The 18566-nt window shown below is 61.2% G+C and overlaps 2 protein-coding genes across 4 annotated transcripts in view; one reads left to right on the top strand and one right to left on the bottom strand.

The window, feature by feature from the left end:
- Nucleotides 1-8109, bottom strand: part of TSC22D4 (TSC22 domain family member 4) — a 32283-nt gene extending 24174 nt beyond the window's left edge. The window contains exons 1-3 of one of the 2 annotated variants that reach the window (XM_045000495.1): nt 7956-8109; nt 2598-2865; nt 568-838 (exon numbers count right to left, since the gene is read on the bottom strand). The gene's annotated coding sequence lies outside the window, so the exon portion shown is untranslated. Of the gene's footprint in view, nt 1-567; nt 839-2043; nt 2075-2597; nt 2866-7955 lie in introns of those variants that run through there. The other variant, XM_045000497.1, reaches the window with a different exon arrangement.
- A 1787-nt stretch (nt 8110-9896) lies between these two features.
- Nucleotides 9897-17577, top strand: AGFG2 (ArfGAP with FG repeats 2). 2 transcript variants are annotated; one of them, XM_045000543.1, is made up of 12 exons: nt 9897-10187; nt 11340-11433; nt 11938-12053; nt 12422-12551; nt 13273-13417; nt 14752-14865; nt 15260-15292; nt 15710-15797; nt 16006-16070; nt 16166-16249; nt 16839-16909; nt 17369-17577. In XM_045000543.1, the coding sequence occupies exons 1-12, from the start codon at nt 9994-9996 to the stop codon at nt 17426-17428; spliced, it is 1194 nt and encodes a 397-aa protein (XP_044856478.1). In that variant the 5' UTR covers nt 9897-9993; the 3' UTR covers nt 17429-17577. The 2 variants fall into 2 exon arrangements, with proteins under 2 accessions (XP_044856478.1, XP_044856479.1); XM_045000544.1 differs by having other exon boundaries at nt 9900-10187; nt 15713-15797.
- The last annotated feature ends 989 nt before the right edge of the window (nt 17578-18566 follow it).

The following is an 18566-nucleotide window of genomic DNA, read 5'->3' on the forward strand; positions in this document are numbered from 1 at the left end:
GGTGGGTTAGAGCAGGGGGCTGGGAGCCAGGACTCCTGGGTTCCCTCCCCGGCTCTGGGAGGGGAGTGGGGGCTGGTGGGTTAGAGCAGGGGGCTGGGAGCCAGGACTCCTGGGTTCTATGCCCAGCTTTCTCCCTGGCGCAGTGTGTGACCTCAGGCAAGCCACTTTCACCGCTCTGTGCCTGTGCTTCCCCCGGACAGGCCTCAGCCATGCCGCTCTGGCTGCAAGGCCCGCATGGCCGATCCCCCGCTCTCTGCCCGTTCGGCACACGGGGCAGCGCTCTTTGCTAGCCCTGGTATCCGACAGGCGCACGCGGCTGCGCTTTGACACACACGGGACAGCAGGACGTGGAGGCTGGCTCCACTGATCCTCCCAGCCCACGAGGCGCTTCGCACTCCGGCCGCGTTTTCACGAGGAGGCGGTGTTCTGATCACACGGGCGGCTCCGAACGCAGAACGTGTGCTAGCAGGCAGCCGGGCCTGGGGCGGAGCCTTGGGATTGGAGTGTGAGCTGCTACCACCCATGAAACGCACAAACAGCCCCCTCTCCACACACCAGAGCACTCACCTTGTTTCCTAGCATAGCAGGTAGGCACCAAAAAAATCGATCCCTGGGGCTCTGCTTCGGAGAGAATCTGCAGCCCCGGCTCCACGCCCTTCCCGGCCGACCTGCGCAGCGGTTGCCCGAGGGGCTGGTTTTTCCATCCAAAAATGCTGGTTGGTGCAAATGGCAACTTCCCACAAGCAGGCGTCTGGTTGGGCGACATTTCTTTTCAGCGCAGCCTTTGGCGTTTTCACGTCCAATTGTTTTATTATCTTAGATTATACATGATCATCATCTGTCAAAATAAACTCAAAATCAATGTTTCTACTTTAGCTAGACAGATTTTTTAAAAGGTAGATGATATTAGTAACCAGACCAATATGATGATTATATAGTATAAAGAATAATATAATCTCACATTTTTTAAAAATTCTTCAGCTAAACTAAGAACACTGTTTCAATTTTGACTTTTTGTGTTTACATGTAACAATCTGATCATCAGAAACTTGTTTCAATCAAATTTTTAGCTCACATAGAGTTTAATTATATATATATAAAACGCTATTTATGATATAATATTTAATCAAAAAGGCCAAACTTCAAACAAAATGTTTTTTTTTACTTTAGATTATAATAGGTATTATAAATAAGGATTCAATATTTATTGGTAAATGTTGGTCAACATGGATTTCACCGGCCACAAACAAACCAAGGAAAAAATATTTCCATCAATGATAGTCAACATTTACAGCTAGACAAAGTGAGAAAAATGCGACTTGAGAACTTATTCCAGTTGAAGGGTATTTACTTGGTATATTTTCACTGACTTAGAGCACTCAAAATTGAAAAAAAAAATCCATAATTTTGTGCAGTTGTGAATATTTAAACCAATAATATATAAAAAAGCCTAAAAATAAACAGATATTATCTGTCAAAATTATTAACAAATGGAATTCTCCTAAGCCTACATACAATTTATGAGCGAATCTTAAACAAACATGGTTTCAATCTGACTTTTTTCAATTTTGGATTGAACTATCAATTTCAGTTCTAAAATACTATTATTTATGATACATTCTGGCTTTTTTCAATTTTAGACTGATCAAAAATACACGGGACCCTGGCTAGAATGCGGGATTTGGGATCCATGCATGCTACCGCGTTAACGCAGGGACTGCGTTAAAATGAACTGCAATTAAAGTAATTACATTTGGGATCCGTGGCCACGACCACATTACATGCGAATTTGCGCTATATAGACATGCGTTCTAGCGAGGGTCCAGTGTTTATCATAAATACCAACATCATAATTATCTTATAAATGATCTAACTCTGACACAGTCAGGTTGAAATAAAATGTTTTCATCTTCGATGATCTACATTGTAATTATAGAGATGTTTTATTCTTCTGTGGCGTAAATTGTAATGTGAAAAAAATCAAAAGTCAAAATTGAAACAAACATTTAGCATAATGACATGATTTCCCCAAGCTTCACTTACTGGGGAAGTTAGAAAGTCTTTGGTTTTCATTCTGAGCTGGAAGGAAAAGCGATTTCAAAATGACCAAATTTCCCACAGAATGAAAATTCTGCTTCCCGCGGGTGCCTCATTGGGGACTGTCCCTATAAACTTGGGACATCCGGTCACCCTAGCCTGCCCTCACTCCATTCCTATCCCAAAGGACAAGGCGAGGATTCACGGTACCATAATCCCCCGCCCCACACACAAGTGTTACATCCTACATTAAGATGGAGGGATTCCTTATCTCGCCACATGCAGGCAGCTACACAAACAAAGCCAACGCACATTGTCACACTAGCTCGAGTTGGAGGTTATTTTGGCAGCTTTGTGGAGAGGCGGCTTCTTAGTTTCTTTCTGCATTTCTGGAGCAGGGGGGTGGGGGGTTCATACTCTGGACTCCTGGGTTCTATCCCTAGCTCTGGGAGGGAAGTGATAACTAGTGGTTAGATCGGGGGGGGTTGCTCGGAGTTGGGATTCCTGGGTTTTGTCCCCAGCTCTGGGGTTGCGGGGGAGGAGTATGGTCTGGTGCTTACAGCAATGGAGACGGGGACTCAGGACTCCTTGGTTCTATCCCAGCTCTCCCCCTGCTTCACTGTGCAACCCCCAGCAGGTCGCGTCACCTCTTGGTGCCTCGGTTTCCCCTCTCGCCGCGCCGCAGCAATGGCGAGGCCGGACGTGTGTCGCTCCGGTGCTCTGGGATGCAGAGACAAGTGAAGGATTGTTCCTCGGATTACCCTTCTTTCCAGCCAGGCGCTTTGCCACCGTGCCGGGGCGTGGGCTCTGCTGAGGGAGCTCCCGGGGCTGTAGAACAAAGGACGATGACAATGGATTTAAAGTAGGGTCACTGCAAAAACAAACACACAAAGGTGTTGCCAAAAAACCCAAGATCCCGAGTGTCGAATTGCCTCTGTATTTAGGATTCTCTATTTCTGGGGGAAGGGGGATTTCTTTTGTAAAGTGATTCTGTGCAGCTGCAAATGAGCCTCTCTGTCCGGGGACTGGCGTTTCTTTCATTCAAGGCAGGGAGGCTGATGGGCTGGGCCAGGGCCAGTCCTGAGCCCAGCGGGGATCTGGGCTTCCAGTTAAAGAAAGAAGTTGCTAGCTCTTGCTTCAGCCAACCACGTGTGGGGCTGACCCACTGACTAAGTGATGCTGCCTGAATGTCCAGAGAGCCTGAGCCCATCTGTACGAGAGGAGGGAGCTGCCCCAGTGTGAAGGACGCACTCTGCAAGGTGGGCAGAAATCCTCTGGGTCCCACAGGAGACCATGAGACGTGGCGTGTATGTGTCTTAAAGCATCTTTCTCCTCCTACCGGCCCAGAGAGACCCCAGCCGTCTCAATGGCCCGTTGACTCTGAAGTCTAACAATGGTCCTTTGACCAGGGCCGGCTCCAGGCACCAGCTTATCCAGCAGGTGCTTGGGGCGGCAACTCCGGACCGGGGCGGCACTTTCAGGTATTCGGCGGCAATTCGGCGGAGGGTCCCTCACTCCCGCTCGGAGCGAAGGACCTCCCGCTGAATTGCCGCAGATCGCGATCGCGGGTTGTTGTTGGGTTTTTTTGGCTGCTTGGGGCGGCAAAACCCCTGGCGCCGGCCCTGGTTTCGACGGGACCCTCGCGCTGAAACCGACAGATTGGGCTAGCACCATTAGCTAGCTCAGCGCTGATCCAAGCAGGCAAGTTAGAGGAACCAACGTATTCGAAAGGCTTACACAATCTCCTGGGAGAGATGCTGAATGTCGGGGCTTTCTCTGATCCAACCCAACCAGAGTTACTGGGTTCTAGAGCTTCCACACTGATTAAGGAGCTGTTGTGGGTTCAAACAGGGCGTTAAGGAGGAGGAGCACGGGGGGGGGGGGGAGGACCCTGCCCCTTGGAGCTCCGGCCAGGCTGCTTGGCACAGCACTGACTCACTTTGTCGTCGGCTCCTGTTGACTAGAGTTACCAGATAGCAACTGTGAAAAAACAGGTCGGGGTGGGGGGGTAATAGGCACCCATATAAGAAAAAGTCCCCAAAAATGGGACTGTCCCTTTCAAAACGGGACATCTGGTCACCCTCCTATTGACAGGGTTTCCCTGCTGGCACCTGGAAGCCAGGGAGAGGTAGACTCCTGCTAGACCCCGTGGGAGTGCACGCGTGTGTGTGCGCGCGCACCTTTCCCCGGCGGAGAGCAATCCTAGCCCCTGGGACGGAGCTGCAGGGCTGAGTCTCCCACTCCCGGACCTGTGCTGACTGGGTGAGTACCGGGCCCCAGCACACGCCAAGCCAAGCCCCCGACAGCTCCAGGGATTCCTAGAGCCGGCCGGGCCCATGAGATCATCCAGTCTTGAGCCCAATCCCACGTGCTGGGGTAAAGCGGGCGCTGCAGGCTCCAGTCTGGAGCTGGAACCTGACTAGACTCCCAGGGTAGGATCTGAAGGCGTTTAGCAACCCAGCCAGGCAATGCTTTGCCCCCGTTTCACCCAGGACCCTAAACAAACACCCCTCCCTAATAACCCGCTCATTTCCATATGTGCCTACTCAGCACAAGGCATGTCCCTAGGGTGACCAGACAGCAAGTGTGAAAAATCGGGATGGGGTTGCGGGGGGTAATAGGAGCCTATATAAGAAAAAGCCCCAAAAATCGGGACTGTCCCTATAAAATCGGGACATCTGGTCACCCTATATGCCCCCAGCCAGATCCCTGCTGAACGGAGGGCTGGATAATCAGCGCTGGAAGCGGGGGAGAGAAAAGAAGGCCCACAGCGGCAGCCTGGCTTGTGCTGCGCTCTGGCAAAGGGCCGGCAGGTTGAGGGCAAGCGTTTGCATACCTCAGCCCTCGGCACTTCCTTCCCTCCCCACCGGCAAATCCACTGGAAACACAACCGCGCTCGTTTCGGGACCCAGTGTCTTTCTGAGGGCACCAAGCGGACCAAATTCAGACCGGAAAAGAGGCGCACGTTTTGAACAGGGCGAGGAACGACCCACGGGAACAACTTCCCAGGGGCTGCGGAGGGTTTCCCGGTTTCAGTGGTCGCCGTGTTAGTCTGTATCAGCAAAAAAACACGAGGCGTCCTTGTGGCACCTTAGAGACTAACACATTTATTTGGGCATAAGCTTTCGTGGGCTTCATCAGATGCATGAAGTAAAAGATACAGGAGCAGGTATAAATACATGAAAGGATGGGGGCTGCTTTCCCAAGTGTGAGGTCAGTCTAATGAGATAAATCAATGAACAGCAGGATACCAAGGGAGGAGAAATAACTTCTGAAGTGGTAAGAAAGTGGCCCACTACAGACAGTTGACAAGAAGGTGTGAGTAACCGCAGGGAGAAATTAGTATTGGGGAAATCAAGTTTAGGTTTTGTAATGTTTTCCCGTCACTGGCGATTTTAAAATCCAGACGGGAGGTTCGTTCCAAAGCTCTGCTCTCGCTCAACCGGGGGATTCAGTCCGAGCAGTTCCCTGGCCTAGACTGTCTGAGAACTTCGCCCACTTAACCCTGGATTCAGCTCAGTCACTCTAGAAAAGCTCCAGTCTGGATGGGAAGCCCGCTGCCCCCCTGGGGGGGGTTGGTCCAATGGTTAAAAACTGGTGCCTTGTCTCTCGCTGGAACACGTCTGGCTTTAACTCCCAGCCACTGGGTCTTGTTCTGTCCTTCTCCACTAGACTGAACGGCTCGTTAGCACCTGGTATTTTCTCCCCATGAAGATACTGAGACACCACAAGTATCAGTGGGTAGCCCTGTTAGTCTGAATCCACAAAAACAACAAGGAATCCGGTGGCACCTTAAGATTTATTTGGCCATAAGCTTTCGTGGGTAAAAACCCCACTTCTTCAGATGCATGGAGTGAAAGTTACAGCTGCAGCCTTATATAATGACACGTGAAGAGAAGGGAGTTACCTCACAAGCAGGGAACCAGTGTCCACAGGGCCAATTCGATCAGGGTGGAGGTGGTCCACTTCCAATGACAGATGCGGAGGTGTCCATTTTAGGAGGGGCAAAGCTGCTTTTGTAATGAGCCAGCCACTCCCAGTCCCTGTTCAAGCCCAAATTAATGGTGTTAAATTTGCAAATGAATTTTCGTTCTGCTGTTTCTGAAGTTTTGTTGTTCAAGACTAGTTACTTTTAAATCTGTAATCGAATGTCCAGGGAGGCTGAAGTGTTCACCTACTGGCTTTTGTACGTTACCGTTCCTGATGGCTGATTTGTGTCCATTTATTCTTTTACATAGGGACTGTCCGCTCTGGCCAATGTACATTACGTGTAGTTTCTAGACACCACAGTGACTTCTCATTCTTCTTTTTGATAAGCTAAACAGATCGAGCCCCTTGGGTCGAAGGCATTTCCTCCTGATCACGAATCACTTTTTGGTGGCTCGTGTCTACCCCGCACTCTTGAGTTTTTAACATCCTGTTTAAAACAGGGCCACCAGAACCAGATGCAGTATTCTAGTATCCATCTCTCCAGTTCTGGGGAACGTTGGGGCTGTCCAGTTATATAGGCTCGGTCTTCCCTGCAGAAGACGGTGCGCTTTTAACAGCGCAATCGCTGTGTGTGGCTCTTGTTACCACAGTTATGGCAGGACAGTTCACCTCGGCCCAAGCAGCTGGGTAACGTTACCAGCACTGCCGCACATGAGGGAGGGCTGCAGGCGTGCACGGGAGCGGAGCCCAGGGCAGCCCTCGTGCTATGACACGAGTGCCGTTTGGGGGGAAGTCACGCTTTCACGGGGACGTCCCCTCCAACACGCCACCAGCCCAGCGTGTTTCAGTCACACACCTTCCCTCGCTCCCCGGAACGCCTCATTTTCACAAGAACACTTGGCTGGAGAGAGGCGGACTAGCTCCTTCCTCGCGGCAGCTTCGCGGTGAATTTCAATCAGACGCGTGGGGGTGGGGAGACAGATACACATGTAAATGGGGGAGGACAGTGCATCTGAGGACCCACAGTGGCTGGCTCAGGCCCACCTCAGTTTCCCCACACACACCCCCTTTGGCTGACACCGATCATAGGCTTGATCCTTCCACTGCTCTGGGAACTGAGGTACTCGCGTAAGGCTAATCTGCACACTGGGCCCAAGGCTATAAATGGGAGCATTACTTAATAATTGCTTTTTGTTGTTGTTGTTCTTCTCTGGACTCCAGAAGTGTCCACTGCTTTTGCCCAGAGCAGGACGCAATATCCCAGATGAGCCTGGAGCCCAGATGACAGCAAGCGAGTGAAACAAGGGGCGGGCACACTTTTTGCAAGAATCCCCTTCAAACAGGCTCATTAGCAGGGTTCGCGTGTTTCCACCACGCCTACTCCACCCCCTTGCAAATTGGGGGCTGCGAGATCTAACGGCACAAATGTGTGAAGCGTTCAGTCCGCCTTGGTGTCTTTCTGCCTCCGAAGGAAACTGCAGGGGTGATTGTGGTTTTCCCAACTAATCTCTTACACTTCTAAAGCAGGTTGGGATTGAAAAACAAACCCAGAGACGCTTTATAAATAAGGACCCCTTGCCCAGTGCTGAGATGCAGCAACAACTGGATAGGGGGTGGCTGGTTATACAGGGATACTTCACCTAGCACTGAGATGTACCCGCCTCTGGGGCAGGGCAACGGGTTATATGGTTATATGGAGATCCCTTCGTTCATGCTGAGATGCAACCGTCTCTGGGGTGGGGAGGCGGTTTATACAGGGATCCATTGCCTAGCACTGAGGTGCAGTGGCCTCTGGGGTGAGGTAAAACAGCTGTTTATAGATGGACAGTGCTGACATGCAGCCACCTCTGGGGGAAGAGGCAGATGTCTGGCTGTGCGTTATAAACCTACAACCCTACACAGCGGTTGATTGGGGGCAGAAAGCGAAGAAGGATCCAGGAGCTCCAGGTGTGAAATTAGTGCACGGAGCATCGCTCCAGACAACTTACGTCTCCATACCGCTCCGAGCGCGACGGGGGACCCAGCCAGGGGATGAATCCTGCCTGGCTTTCTTCCCAGCACTGTTGCAAATGTGTCCGGCACCGGGCCTGGCTCTCTGGGGGGGGGAGGCTGGGGCCCCGGTGGGGGGACCCTGGATCCCTGGGGAGGAGGGACTGGGGGTCCCTGGGGGGGAGGCTGGGGCCTGAGTGGGGGGACCCTGGGTCTCTGGGGAAGAGGGGCTGGGGGTCCCTGGGTCTCTGGGGGGGGGGGAGACTGGGGCCTGAGTGGGGGGACCCTGGGTCTCTGGGTCAGAGGGGCTGGGGACACCATTGGGGGGCCCTGGTGGGGGGCCCTGGATCTCTAGGGGGGAGGGGTTGCATGCCCCAATGGGGTGGCTCTGCGGGGCAGGGCTGGGAGCTGTTGGGTCTCTAATGGGGGGAGGGGCTGGGGGCCCCTGGGTCTCTGGGGGGGGAGACTGGGGCCTGAGTGGGGGGACCCTGGGTCTCTGGGGAAGAGGGGCTGGGGGTCCCTGGGTCTCTGTGGGGGGAGACTGGGGCCTGAGTGGGGGGACCCTGGGTCTCTGGGTCAGAGGGGCTGGGGACACCATTGGGGGGCCCTGGTGGGGGGCCCTGGATCTCTAGGGGGGAGGGGTTGCATGCCCCAATGGGGTGGCTCTGCGGGGCAGGGCTGGGAGCTGTTGGGTCTCTAATGGGGGGAGGGGCTGGGGGCCCCTGGGTCTCTGGGGGGGGAGACTGGGGCCTGAGTGGGGGGACCCTGGGTCTCTGGGGAAGAGGGGCTGGGGGTCCCTGGGTCTCTGTGGGGGGAGACTGGGGCCTGAGTGGGGGGACCCTGGGTCTCTGGGTCAGAGGGGCTGGGGACACCATTGGGGGGCCCTGGTGGGGGGGCTCTGGATCTCTAGGGGGGAGGGGTTGCATGCCCCAATGGGGTGGCTCTGCGGGGCAGGGCTGGGAGCTGTTGGGTCTCTAATGGGGGGAGGGGCTGGGGGCCCCTGGGTCTCTAGGGGGAGGGGCTAAGGGTCCCTGGGTCTTGGGAGGAAGGGCTGGGGGGGCCTTGGTGGGGGGGCTCTGGATCTCTAGGGGGTAGGGGCTGGGGGCCCAGTGGGGGGCCCCTGGGTCTCTGGGGGGCAGGACTGGGGGCCCTGCTGGTGGGGGTCCCTGGGTCTCTGGGGGGTAGGGGCCCCAGGTCCCAATGGGGGGGGGGCAGAATCTCTAGGGAGTAGGGGCTGGGGGCCCCAGTGGGGGGGGGTCTCTGGGAGGGCCCCGTGGGGGGCCCCTGGGTCTCTGGGGGGGCAGGACTGGGGGCCCTGGTGGAGGGTCCCTGGGTCTCTGGGGGGTAGGGGCCCCAGGTCCCAATGGGGGGGGCCTGGATCTCTAGGGGGCAGGGCTGGGGGCCCTGGTGGGGGTCTCTGGGGGGTAGGGGCCCCAGGTCCCAATGGGGGGGGCTCTGGATCTCTAGGGAGTAGGGGCTGGGGGCCCCAGTGGGGGGGTCTCTGGGAGGGCCTGGGTGGGGGGCCCCTGGGTCTCTGGGGGCAGGGCTGGGGGGCCCCCTGGGTGTCGGGGGGCTGTTTTGGCGGGAACGGCGGTTGGAACGGTCGCGCGAGCGGTTGGTGAGGCCCCGCCCACGCCGTTGGGGCCGCGCGCCTCGCCGCTGGGCGGGGGGGTGAGGGCTGCTTCGCGCCTCAGGAGAAATTGGCGCATGCGCTGTAAAAAAAAAAAGCGAGGGAACGGGCAGCCCTCCTCTGGGGCATGCGCAGCAGAGGAGCGCGCTGGACGTGGCGCAGGCGCCATAGAACAGCAAGCTGGCAGCACGTGCCGCCCCACCCGTCAAACGCACGCGCAGTCGAACGGGGGCGGAAGCAGACGCGCTGTGGCGAACCAGTGAGGGCGGGTTCGGGACGCAGGCGCACTGGCGACTAACGGAAACGGGGTGGGACGGTTGCGCACGCGCGGAAGCGCGGTGGGGGGAGCTGGCGCCTGCGCAGTGCGCTCGGGCGGCGCGGCCCCGCTGACAGCAGGCGGGGGGCTGATGGCGGCCGGGTCCGGGGGCAGGAAGCCCGGCGCCCCGCGGGACGCGGAGTCCGAGGTCTGGTCCCGCCGCGTCAGGGACCTGGTGGGCTCCGGGCCCGGCAACCGCCTCTGCTTCGAGTGCGGCCAGCGCGGCGTCACCTACGTGGACATCACGCTGGGCAGCTTCGTGTGCACGGGCTGCTCGGGGGCGCTGTGAGTGGGGGCGGGGCTACGCGCAGGGGGCGGGGCTTCGCGCGCGCGCGGGCTGCTCGGGGCGCTGTGAGTGGGGGCGGAGCTACGGGCAGGGGGCGGGGCTTCGCGCGCGCGCGCGGGGGGCACGGGGGCGCGGGGGGTGGGGGCGGGGCTACGCGCAGGGGGCGGGGCTTCGCGCGCCGGCTGCTCGGGAGCGCTGGGAGTGGGGGCGGGGCTACGCGCAGGGGGCGGGGCTTCGCGCGCGCGCGGGCTGATCGGGGGCGCTGGGAGTGGGGGCGGGGCTACGCGCAGGGGGCGGGGCTTCGCGCGCGCGCGGGCTGCTCGGGGCGCTGGGAGTGGGGGCGGGGCTACGCGCAGGGGGAGGGGCTTCGCGAGCGCGCGGGCTGCTCGGGGGCGCTCTGAGTGGGGGCGGGGCTACGCGCAGGGGGCGGGGCTTCGTGGGAACGGGCTGCTCGGGGGCGCTGGGAGTGGGGGCGGGGCTACGCGCAGGGGGCGGGGCTTCGGGCGCGCGCGCGGGCTGCTCGGGGGCGCTGGGGCTACGCGCAGGGGGCGGGGCTTCGCGCGCGCGGGCTGCTCGGGGGCGCTGGGAGTGGGGGCGGGGCTACGCGCGCATGGGCTGCTCGGGGGCGGGGCTACGCGCAGGGGGCGGGGCTTCGTGTGCTCGGGCGGCGCTGGGAGTGGGGGCGGGGCTTAGTGTGGGGGGCGGGGCCAATAAATGGGCGGGGCTTCTGGGACCCACCCTCACCTCAGCCCCCATCTGATCCCACCCTTCCTGCCCCACCTCACACGGGGGGGAGGGGGGCTCCTGTAGCCCCGTTTCCTGCTCCTAGGGGGGATCCTCCTGCCTTCCCCGGGGGGGGGGCTCACACAGCCCCCCCCCCCCGGCTCCCCCAGGGGCAGCGCCGCAGCCTGCAGCTCCCCTGCCGAATGTCCCATAACGCAGTCCATTGCCGAGGGGGGCAGGACCGGGCCACGGGGCACCTTGGGCCTTCCCAGGCCTCGGCCTCATTCTCCTTCAGTGCGTGGCCTGGAAACCAGGACGCCTGGGTTCTCAGGGAGGGGGGCTCCGGCCAGCTCCTCCCAGTCCCAGAGCCCGGCGGGCTCCTCGGGCCGGCCGGAGAGGCAGAGCCGTAATCCTTGTCTCTGTTGCAGCCGGGGCCTGAACCCCCCGCACCGCGTCAAATCCATTTCCATGACCACCTTCACCGAGCCCGAGGTGCTGTTCCTGCAGGCCCGCGGCAACGAGGTGAGAGGCCAGGGACGGGCCTTGATTTCCTGTGTTACACCAGTGCCGAGCTGAGAGCCCACTGCACATAGAACCCAGGAGTCCTGGCTCCCAGCCCCCCTGCTCTAACCCACCCGCCCCCACTCCCCTCCCAGAGCCGGGGAGAGAACCCAGGAGTCCTGGCTCCCAGCCCCCCCTGCTCTAACCCACGAGACCCCACTCCCCTCTCAGAGCCAGGGAGAGAACCCGGGCGTCCGGGCTCCCAGCCCCCCTGCTCTGACACACCAGCCCCCACTCCCCTCTCAGAGCCAGGGAGAGAACCCGGGCGTCCGGGCTCCCAGCCCCCCTGCTCTAACCCACCAGCCCCCACTCCCGTCCCAGAGCCGAGGAGAGAACCCAGGAGTCCTGGCTCCCAGCCCCCCTGCTCTAACCCACGAGACCCCACTCCCCTCTCAGAGCCAGGGAGAGAACCCGGGCGTCCGGGCTCCCAGCCTCCTTTGTCTAACAAAGTCTTGCTGGCCCTAGGCCTGCCGGAAGGTTTGGCTGGGCTCCTTCGATCCCCGCACGTCGCTGCTCCCGGACTCCAGGGACCCACAGAAAGTGAAGGAGTTCTTGCAGGAGAAATACGAGAAGAAGCGATGGTAAGAGCGGAGCGGCGGACGAGTGGGGTCGGGAGAGGAGGGGGCTGTCCCTGGTTTCCCGCAAACTTGGCCGCACACCCCTTCAGCCCCTCCCGTGGGTGCAATGGAGGGACACAGTTCCTGCTCCTTGGCGTTCTTGATGTACCGCGGAGCCGGGGAGAGAACCCAGGAGTCCTGGCTCCCAGCCCCCCCAGCTCTAACCCACCAGCCTCCACTCCCCTCCCAGAGCCGGGGAGAGAACCCGGGCGTCCTGGCTGCTCAAATCCTGCTGCCATCCTATTTTCGTAGGCCCCCAAGGTTCTCTGACCGTGGTTGCGGGTGTCCCTGTGGCTGGTGCTGGCAATGTGTCTTTCTGGCTCTCCCTGCAGGTACGTCTCGCCGGATCAAGCCAAGGGCGCTGCTTCCCTGGCCAGCCAGAGCTCCACCCCAGAGGTGAAGCCCCAGCAGACCCTTCTAGGGGACTCGGGAGCACTCCTCACAGCTGCCGGATCCAGCCGGGTAAGCCAGGACTCCTGGGTTCTCTCCCCCACTCTGGGAGGGGGGTGGGGTCTAGTGGTTAGGGCTGGGAGCCAGGACTCCTGGGTTCTCTCCCCGGCTGTAGGAGGGGAGTGGGGGCTGGTGGGTTAGAGCAGGGGGGCTGGGAGCCAGGACTCCTGGGTTCTCTCCCCGGCTCTGGGAGGAGAGTGGGGGCTGGTGGGTTAGAGCAGGGGCGGCTGGGAGCCAGGACTCCTGGGTTCTCTCCCTGTCTGTGGGAGGGGAGTGGGGGCTGGTGGGTCGGAGCAGGGGGGGCTGGGAGCCAGGACACCTGGGTTCTCTCCCTGTCTGTGGGTGGGGAGTGGGGGCTGGTGGGTCGGAGCAGGGGGGCCTGGGAGCCAGGACCCCTGGGTTCTCTCCCTGTCTGTGGGAGGGGAGTGGGGGCTGGTGGGTCGGAGCAGGGGGGGCTGGGAGCCAGGACTCCTGGGTTCTCCCCCCGGCTCTGGGAGGGGAGTGGGGGCTGGTGGGTTAGAGCAGGGGGGGGCTGGGAGCCAGGACTCCTCTGTTCTCTCCCCGGCTCTGGGAGGGGAGTGGGGGCTGGTGGGTCGGAGCAGGGGGGGCTGGGAGCCAGGACTCCTGGGTTCTCTCCCTGGCTCTGGGAGGGAAGGGGGGTCTGGTGGTTAGAGCTGGCGGGGCTGGAGCCAGGACGCCGCGCCCCAGGCCTGTTACCAGTTGTGTCTCTCAGACCTCGGGCCAGCCCCGCCTGCCACACCAGCGCACCCCCCAGCCGGCCAAGAAAGCCAGCACGGACCTCCTGGCGGATATCGGCGGGGACCCTTTCGCCGCCCCCCAGCCGGCCCCCGCCTTCGCCATGTTCCCTGCCTTCCCGGGTAAGTATGGGGGGCAGGGGAGCCACAGGCCCAGCCATACAGCGCTAATGAGAGCCGCTAGAGCGGTGCCCCCGTGTGGTGATACTGGGCAGTGCAAGCTGGGAGGCACCATAGAGCACTGAGCTAGAGAGACCCCCCCACGTGGTGATGCTGGGTAGAGCAGGCTGGGAGCTGGCTAACCATAGAGCTCTGAGCTAGTGAGGCCCCCATGTGGTGATGCTGGGTAGTGCAGGCTGGGAGCTGGCTGACCATAGAGCTTTGAGCTAGAGAGACACCCCCCCCCATGTGCTGATACTGGGTAGTACAGGCTGGGAGCTGGCTGACCATAGAGCTCTGAGCTAGAGAGACACACACCCCCATGTGGTGATACTGGGTAGTACAGGCTGGGAGCTGGCTGACCATAGAGCTCTGAGCTAGTGAGGCCCCCAGAGGCCCCCATGTGGTGATACTGAGTAGTGCAGGCTGGGAGCTGGCTGACCATAGAGCTCTGAGCTAGTGAGGCCCCCGTGTGGTGATACTGGGTAGTGCAGGCTGGGAGCTGGCTGACCATAGAGCTCTGAGCTAGTGAGGCCCCCGTGTGGTGATACTGGGTAGTGCAGGCTGGGAGCTGGCTGACCATAGAGCTCTGAGCTAGTGAGGCCCCCATGTGGTGATGCTGGGTAGAGCAGGCTGGGAGCTGGCTGACCATAGAGCTCTGAGCTAGTGAGGCCCCCATGTGGTGATGCTGGGTAGAGCAGGCTGGGAGCTGGCTGACCATAGAGCTCTGAGCTAGTGAGGCCCCCATGTGGTGATACTGGGTAGTGCAGGCTGGGAGCTGGCTGACCATAGAGCTCTGAGCTAGTGAGGCCCCCATGTGGTGATGCTGGGTAGAGCAGGCTGGGAGCTGGCTGACCATAGAGCTCTGAGCTAGTGAGGCCCCCATGTGGTGATGCTGGGTAGAGCAGGCTGGGAGCTGGCTGACCATAGAGCTCTGAGCTAGTGAGGCCCCCATGTGGTGATACTGAGTAGTGCAGGCTGGGAGCTGGCTGACCATAGAGCTCTGAGCTAGTGAGGCCCCCATGTGGTGATACTGGGTAGTGCAGGCTGGGAGCTGGCTGACCATAGAGCTCTGAGCTAGTGAGGCCCCCATGTGGTGATACTGGGTAGTGCAGGCTGGGAGCTGGCTGACCATAGAGCACTGAGCTAGAGAGACACCCCCCCATGTGGTGATACTGGGTAGTGCAGGCTGGGAGCTGGCTGACCATAGAGCACTGAGGTAGAGAGACACACACCCCCATGTGGTGATACTGGGTAGTGCAGGCTGGGAGCTGGCTGACCTCCTGTGTCTTTCCCAGGCCAGGCCCCAGCCCACGCTGCCTTTGCCAATTTTGATGCCTTTGGGTGCAGCCCGGTAGCGTCGGCCTTCGGGGGGGCATCGGTGCCATTCCACACCCAGCCGACAGCCGCAGGTAACGCTCCCCCTGCCCCTCCCGCTGCCCGGGCCTTCCGTGGCGTAAACGCTGCGTCAGAGAGAGGCGAAACGCAGTGTAGTGGGTAGAGCAGGGGTGCGGCCAGGACTCCTGGGTTCTCTCCCCGGCTCTGGGAGGGGAGTGGGGGCTGGTGGGTAGAGCAGGGGGGCTGGGAGCCAGGACTCCTGGGTTCTCTCCCCAGCTCATGATGATGGGCCAGCCATTAGTCTATCTCAGCTGGGAATGTGCAGGTGAATGGTTGTCCCATGTGGGGATCGTCCCCTGCTCCCCCTCTTTGGCTGGGTATTTCTGGGGTCCCCCTAGCTCTGCTGGGGGGGGCCTCCCCTGGGATCTCTCTTGCTTTAACCCTTTGCTCTCTGCTTCCTGTTCCCAGCCAGTCGGACAGTCCCAGGAGGTTACAGCTTTGGTGAGATAATGATCGTGGTTTGCTTCTCCCTTGGGATACGGGACTTAGGGGTCAGGACTCCTGGGTTCTCTTCTCAGCTCTGGGAGGGGAGTGGAGGCTGGTGGTTAGAGCAGGGGGGGCTGGGAGCCAGGACTCCTGGGATCTCTCCCCAGCATGTGAAGTTGGCTGCAGGCTCAGGACGGGGAAAATCAATTTGAGTTTAGTTGGGAGTTAATATAAAAATAACGTTCCCCTGAGGAGTGCAGCGGTGCCTGGCATGGGCACGGGGGGCTGGCGCTGCTCCCTGGCCTCTCCCGGGTGAGGGGTGCAGTGCGGCCGGGGCGACCTAGCACCTGCAGGCTGCACCCACTGCCCCGATCCCCGGAGGGAGGGCGTGCGCCTTGGCGGGGGTGACCGTGCTGTTCCCTTCTGTGCCAGCAGGGGGTGCCCAGGTGAGCGGCTTTGGCGCCTCCCCCTCCAGCCACCCTGGCAGCGGGATCCCGGACGTGGGCGGAGCACCCAGCAGGTATTAACCCCTTCTCCGGACCCCGCCCCGGTGGCCCCTGGGCGGGGGGACCCTAGGAGACTCTGGCCCCTGGCCTGCAGGCTCAGGACCGTGGGGAAACCCAGGTGCATTGTGGGTGACCCGCTCTGGGTGGGGGAAGGAGGGGGGGTGTCTCAGCGCTCCCCCCCACCCCGGTGGGTTTGGCTAACACCCTCTCTCTCCTCCGCAGCCTCTTCGGGAGCATGAGCCAGCCGGCAGCCCTGCCCCCGCCCGGCCCCGCGCCCGCCTACGGGGGTAGGTGGCTTTTGCTTTGGCCCGGGGGGGCGCGCTAACGCCCGTCGGCAGCCAGTAGCAATGAGCCACCTCTCCCGTGCCGCCCTCTCTTCCAGCCTACGCCAACCCCTTCGCCCCGCCCGCCGCCCCGCCCGCCCGGCCCAGCACCAACCCCTTCCAGCCCAACGGCACCGCGCCAGGTGAGCCCCCGCCGGACGCCTGGGTCCCGTCCCCGGCGCTGGGAGGGGAGGGGGGGCTGGTGGGTCAGAGCGGGGGGGCTGGGAGCCAGGACTCCTGGGTTCTCTCCCCGGCTCTGGGAGGAGAGTGGGGGCTGGTGGGTTAGAATGGGGGGGGGGCTGGGAGCCAGGACTCCTGGGTTCTCTCCCCGGCTCTGGAAGGGGAGTGGGGGCTGGTGGGTTAGAATGGGGGGTGGGGGGGGCTGGGAGCCAGGACTCCTGGGTTCTCTCCCCGGCTCTGGGAGGGGTGGGTACTGGTTAGAGCAGGGGAGGCTGGGAGCCAGGACTCCTGGGTTCTCTCCCCGGCTCTGGGAGGGGAGTGGGGGCTGGTGGGTTAGAGCAGTGGGGAGGCTGGGAGCCAGGACTCCTGGGTTCTCTCCCCGGCTCTGGGAGGGGAGTGGGGGCTGGTGGGTCAGAGCAGGGGGGGCTGGGAGCCAGGACTCCTGGGTTCTCTCCCCGGCTCTGGAAGGAGAGTGGGGGCTGGTGGGTTAGAGCGGGGGCGGGGGGGAGCCCGGACTCCTGGGTTCTCTGCCAGCTCATCTCTCCCCTGCAGGTTTCAGTTTTGATGGGTTTGCTGCAGCGCAAGTGGGGCCGCCGGTCGGGATCTCCACCAATCCCTTCATGGTGAGGACCATCCCATTCCTAGCCGGTCGGGTTGCAGTGGGGCCCTGCCGGGGTTTGGCATCTTCCCCTGCTTTCCAGGGGGTTCTGGCTTCAGCAGCCCCACAGCGAAGCTGGAGCGCCAGGTCCCAGCATTGTTTCCCTAGGGCAGAGCCGCTCCGCTGACTCACCCAATCGCGCAGATCAGATCTGTCCCATCATCCGCACAATGGGGCGCCCTCCTTGCTGGTTTGTGCATCCCCCGGCCCCTGCGTCGGCTCCCCTCACCCATGGGCGGTGCCCCGCTCCCTCTCCGTGGAGCCCGGCTGACAAGCAGCCTTGGACCTGGGGTCTGGGCTGGGTTATGGGGTACGAGTCGGGGATCCGACAGGCGTTGGTGTCTGACTGTGTGAGCAGTTACAGCCGTCCGTCTGTCTGCTGCCGCCTGTGCCCCGTCTCCCTAACCCCCCTTTGTCCCCCCAGACGGCAGCTCCCTCCCCGCCCTTCGTCATCAAGCATCCAGCCACCAACCCCTTCTTATAGCGAGGTGCCCGGACGGCTGCTCCGGGCAGGAAGTGCCCATCCCATCCAGCAGGGGGCAGGCCGCTGCAGCCACCCTCCCCCCGCACCGGCTTCCGGCTGCGCAGCCCCGACGCCGTGGGGATGGGCTGGACCAAGTGCTTTAACTACTGCGATGGCTTCTAAGGGAACCGGCCCGGAGGAGAGCTGGCCCTTGAAGAGAGGTTCTGGGCCCAGCACCGAGGCATTCTGGGACTTGTAGTCTCGGTGGGGATTTTTCAGCAGGGCATGCTGGGAAAGGGAGCCCTCTCTGCTTCTCCCAAGCTGGGATGAGTGTGGGCTCTGCCCTGGGGGGCTGGGATCCCTGAGGGGCTGGAATCTCTGGGGGGCTCCGCCATGCGGGGGCTGGGATCCTTGAGGGGCTGGAATCTCTGGGGGGCTCCACCATGGGGGGGCTGAGATCCCTGAGGGGCTGGAATCTCTGGGCGGCTCCGCCATGCGGGGGCTGCGATCCCTGAGGGGCTGGAATCTCTGGGGGGCTCCACCATGGGGGGGCTGGAATCTCTGGGGGGCTCCACCATGGGGGGGCTGGGATCCCTGAGGGGCTGGAATCTCTGGGGGGCTCCACCATGGGGGGGCTGAGATCCCTGAGGGGCTGGAATCTCTGGGGGGCTCCACCATGGGGGGGCTGAGATCCCTGAGGGGCTGGAATCTCTGGGGGGCTCCACCCTGGGGGGCTGGGCTCCACCCGGCACTCTGCCTTTTCTGGGGGGCTGAGCTGTCCCCCTCTGAGTCGCTCTGACCCCACCGCAGTCTAGGCTCTGCCCAAGTGAGATACTCCCCACCCAGACCCACTGACCGTGCAGCCCCGGCCCCTCTTCGTGGGGTGGAACCCAGGAGTCCTGGCTCCCAGCCCCCCTGCTGTAACCCACCAGCCCCCGCTTCCCTCCCAGAGCCGGGGAGAGAACCCAGGAGTCCTGGCTCCCAGCCCCCCCTGCTCTAACCCCCCAGCCCCCACTGTTCTCCCAGAGCCGGGGAGAGAACCCAGGAGTCCTGGCTCCCAGCCCCCCCTGCTCTAACCCCCCAGCCCCCACTGCTCTCCCAGAGCCAGGGAGAGAACCCAGGAGTCCTGGCTCCCAGCCCCCCCTGCTCTGACCCACCA

Source organism: Mauremys mutica, unplaced genomic scaffold (assembly GCF_020497125.1).
Source record: "Mauremys mutica isolate MM-2020 ecotype Southern unplaced genomic scaffold, ASM2049712v1 000330F_np12_obj, whole genome shotgun sequence".
NCBI classification, from domain to species: domain Eukaryota; kingdom Metazoa; phylum Chordata; order Testudines; family Geoemydidae; genus Mauremys; species Mauremys mutica.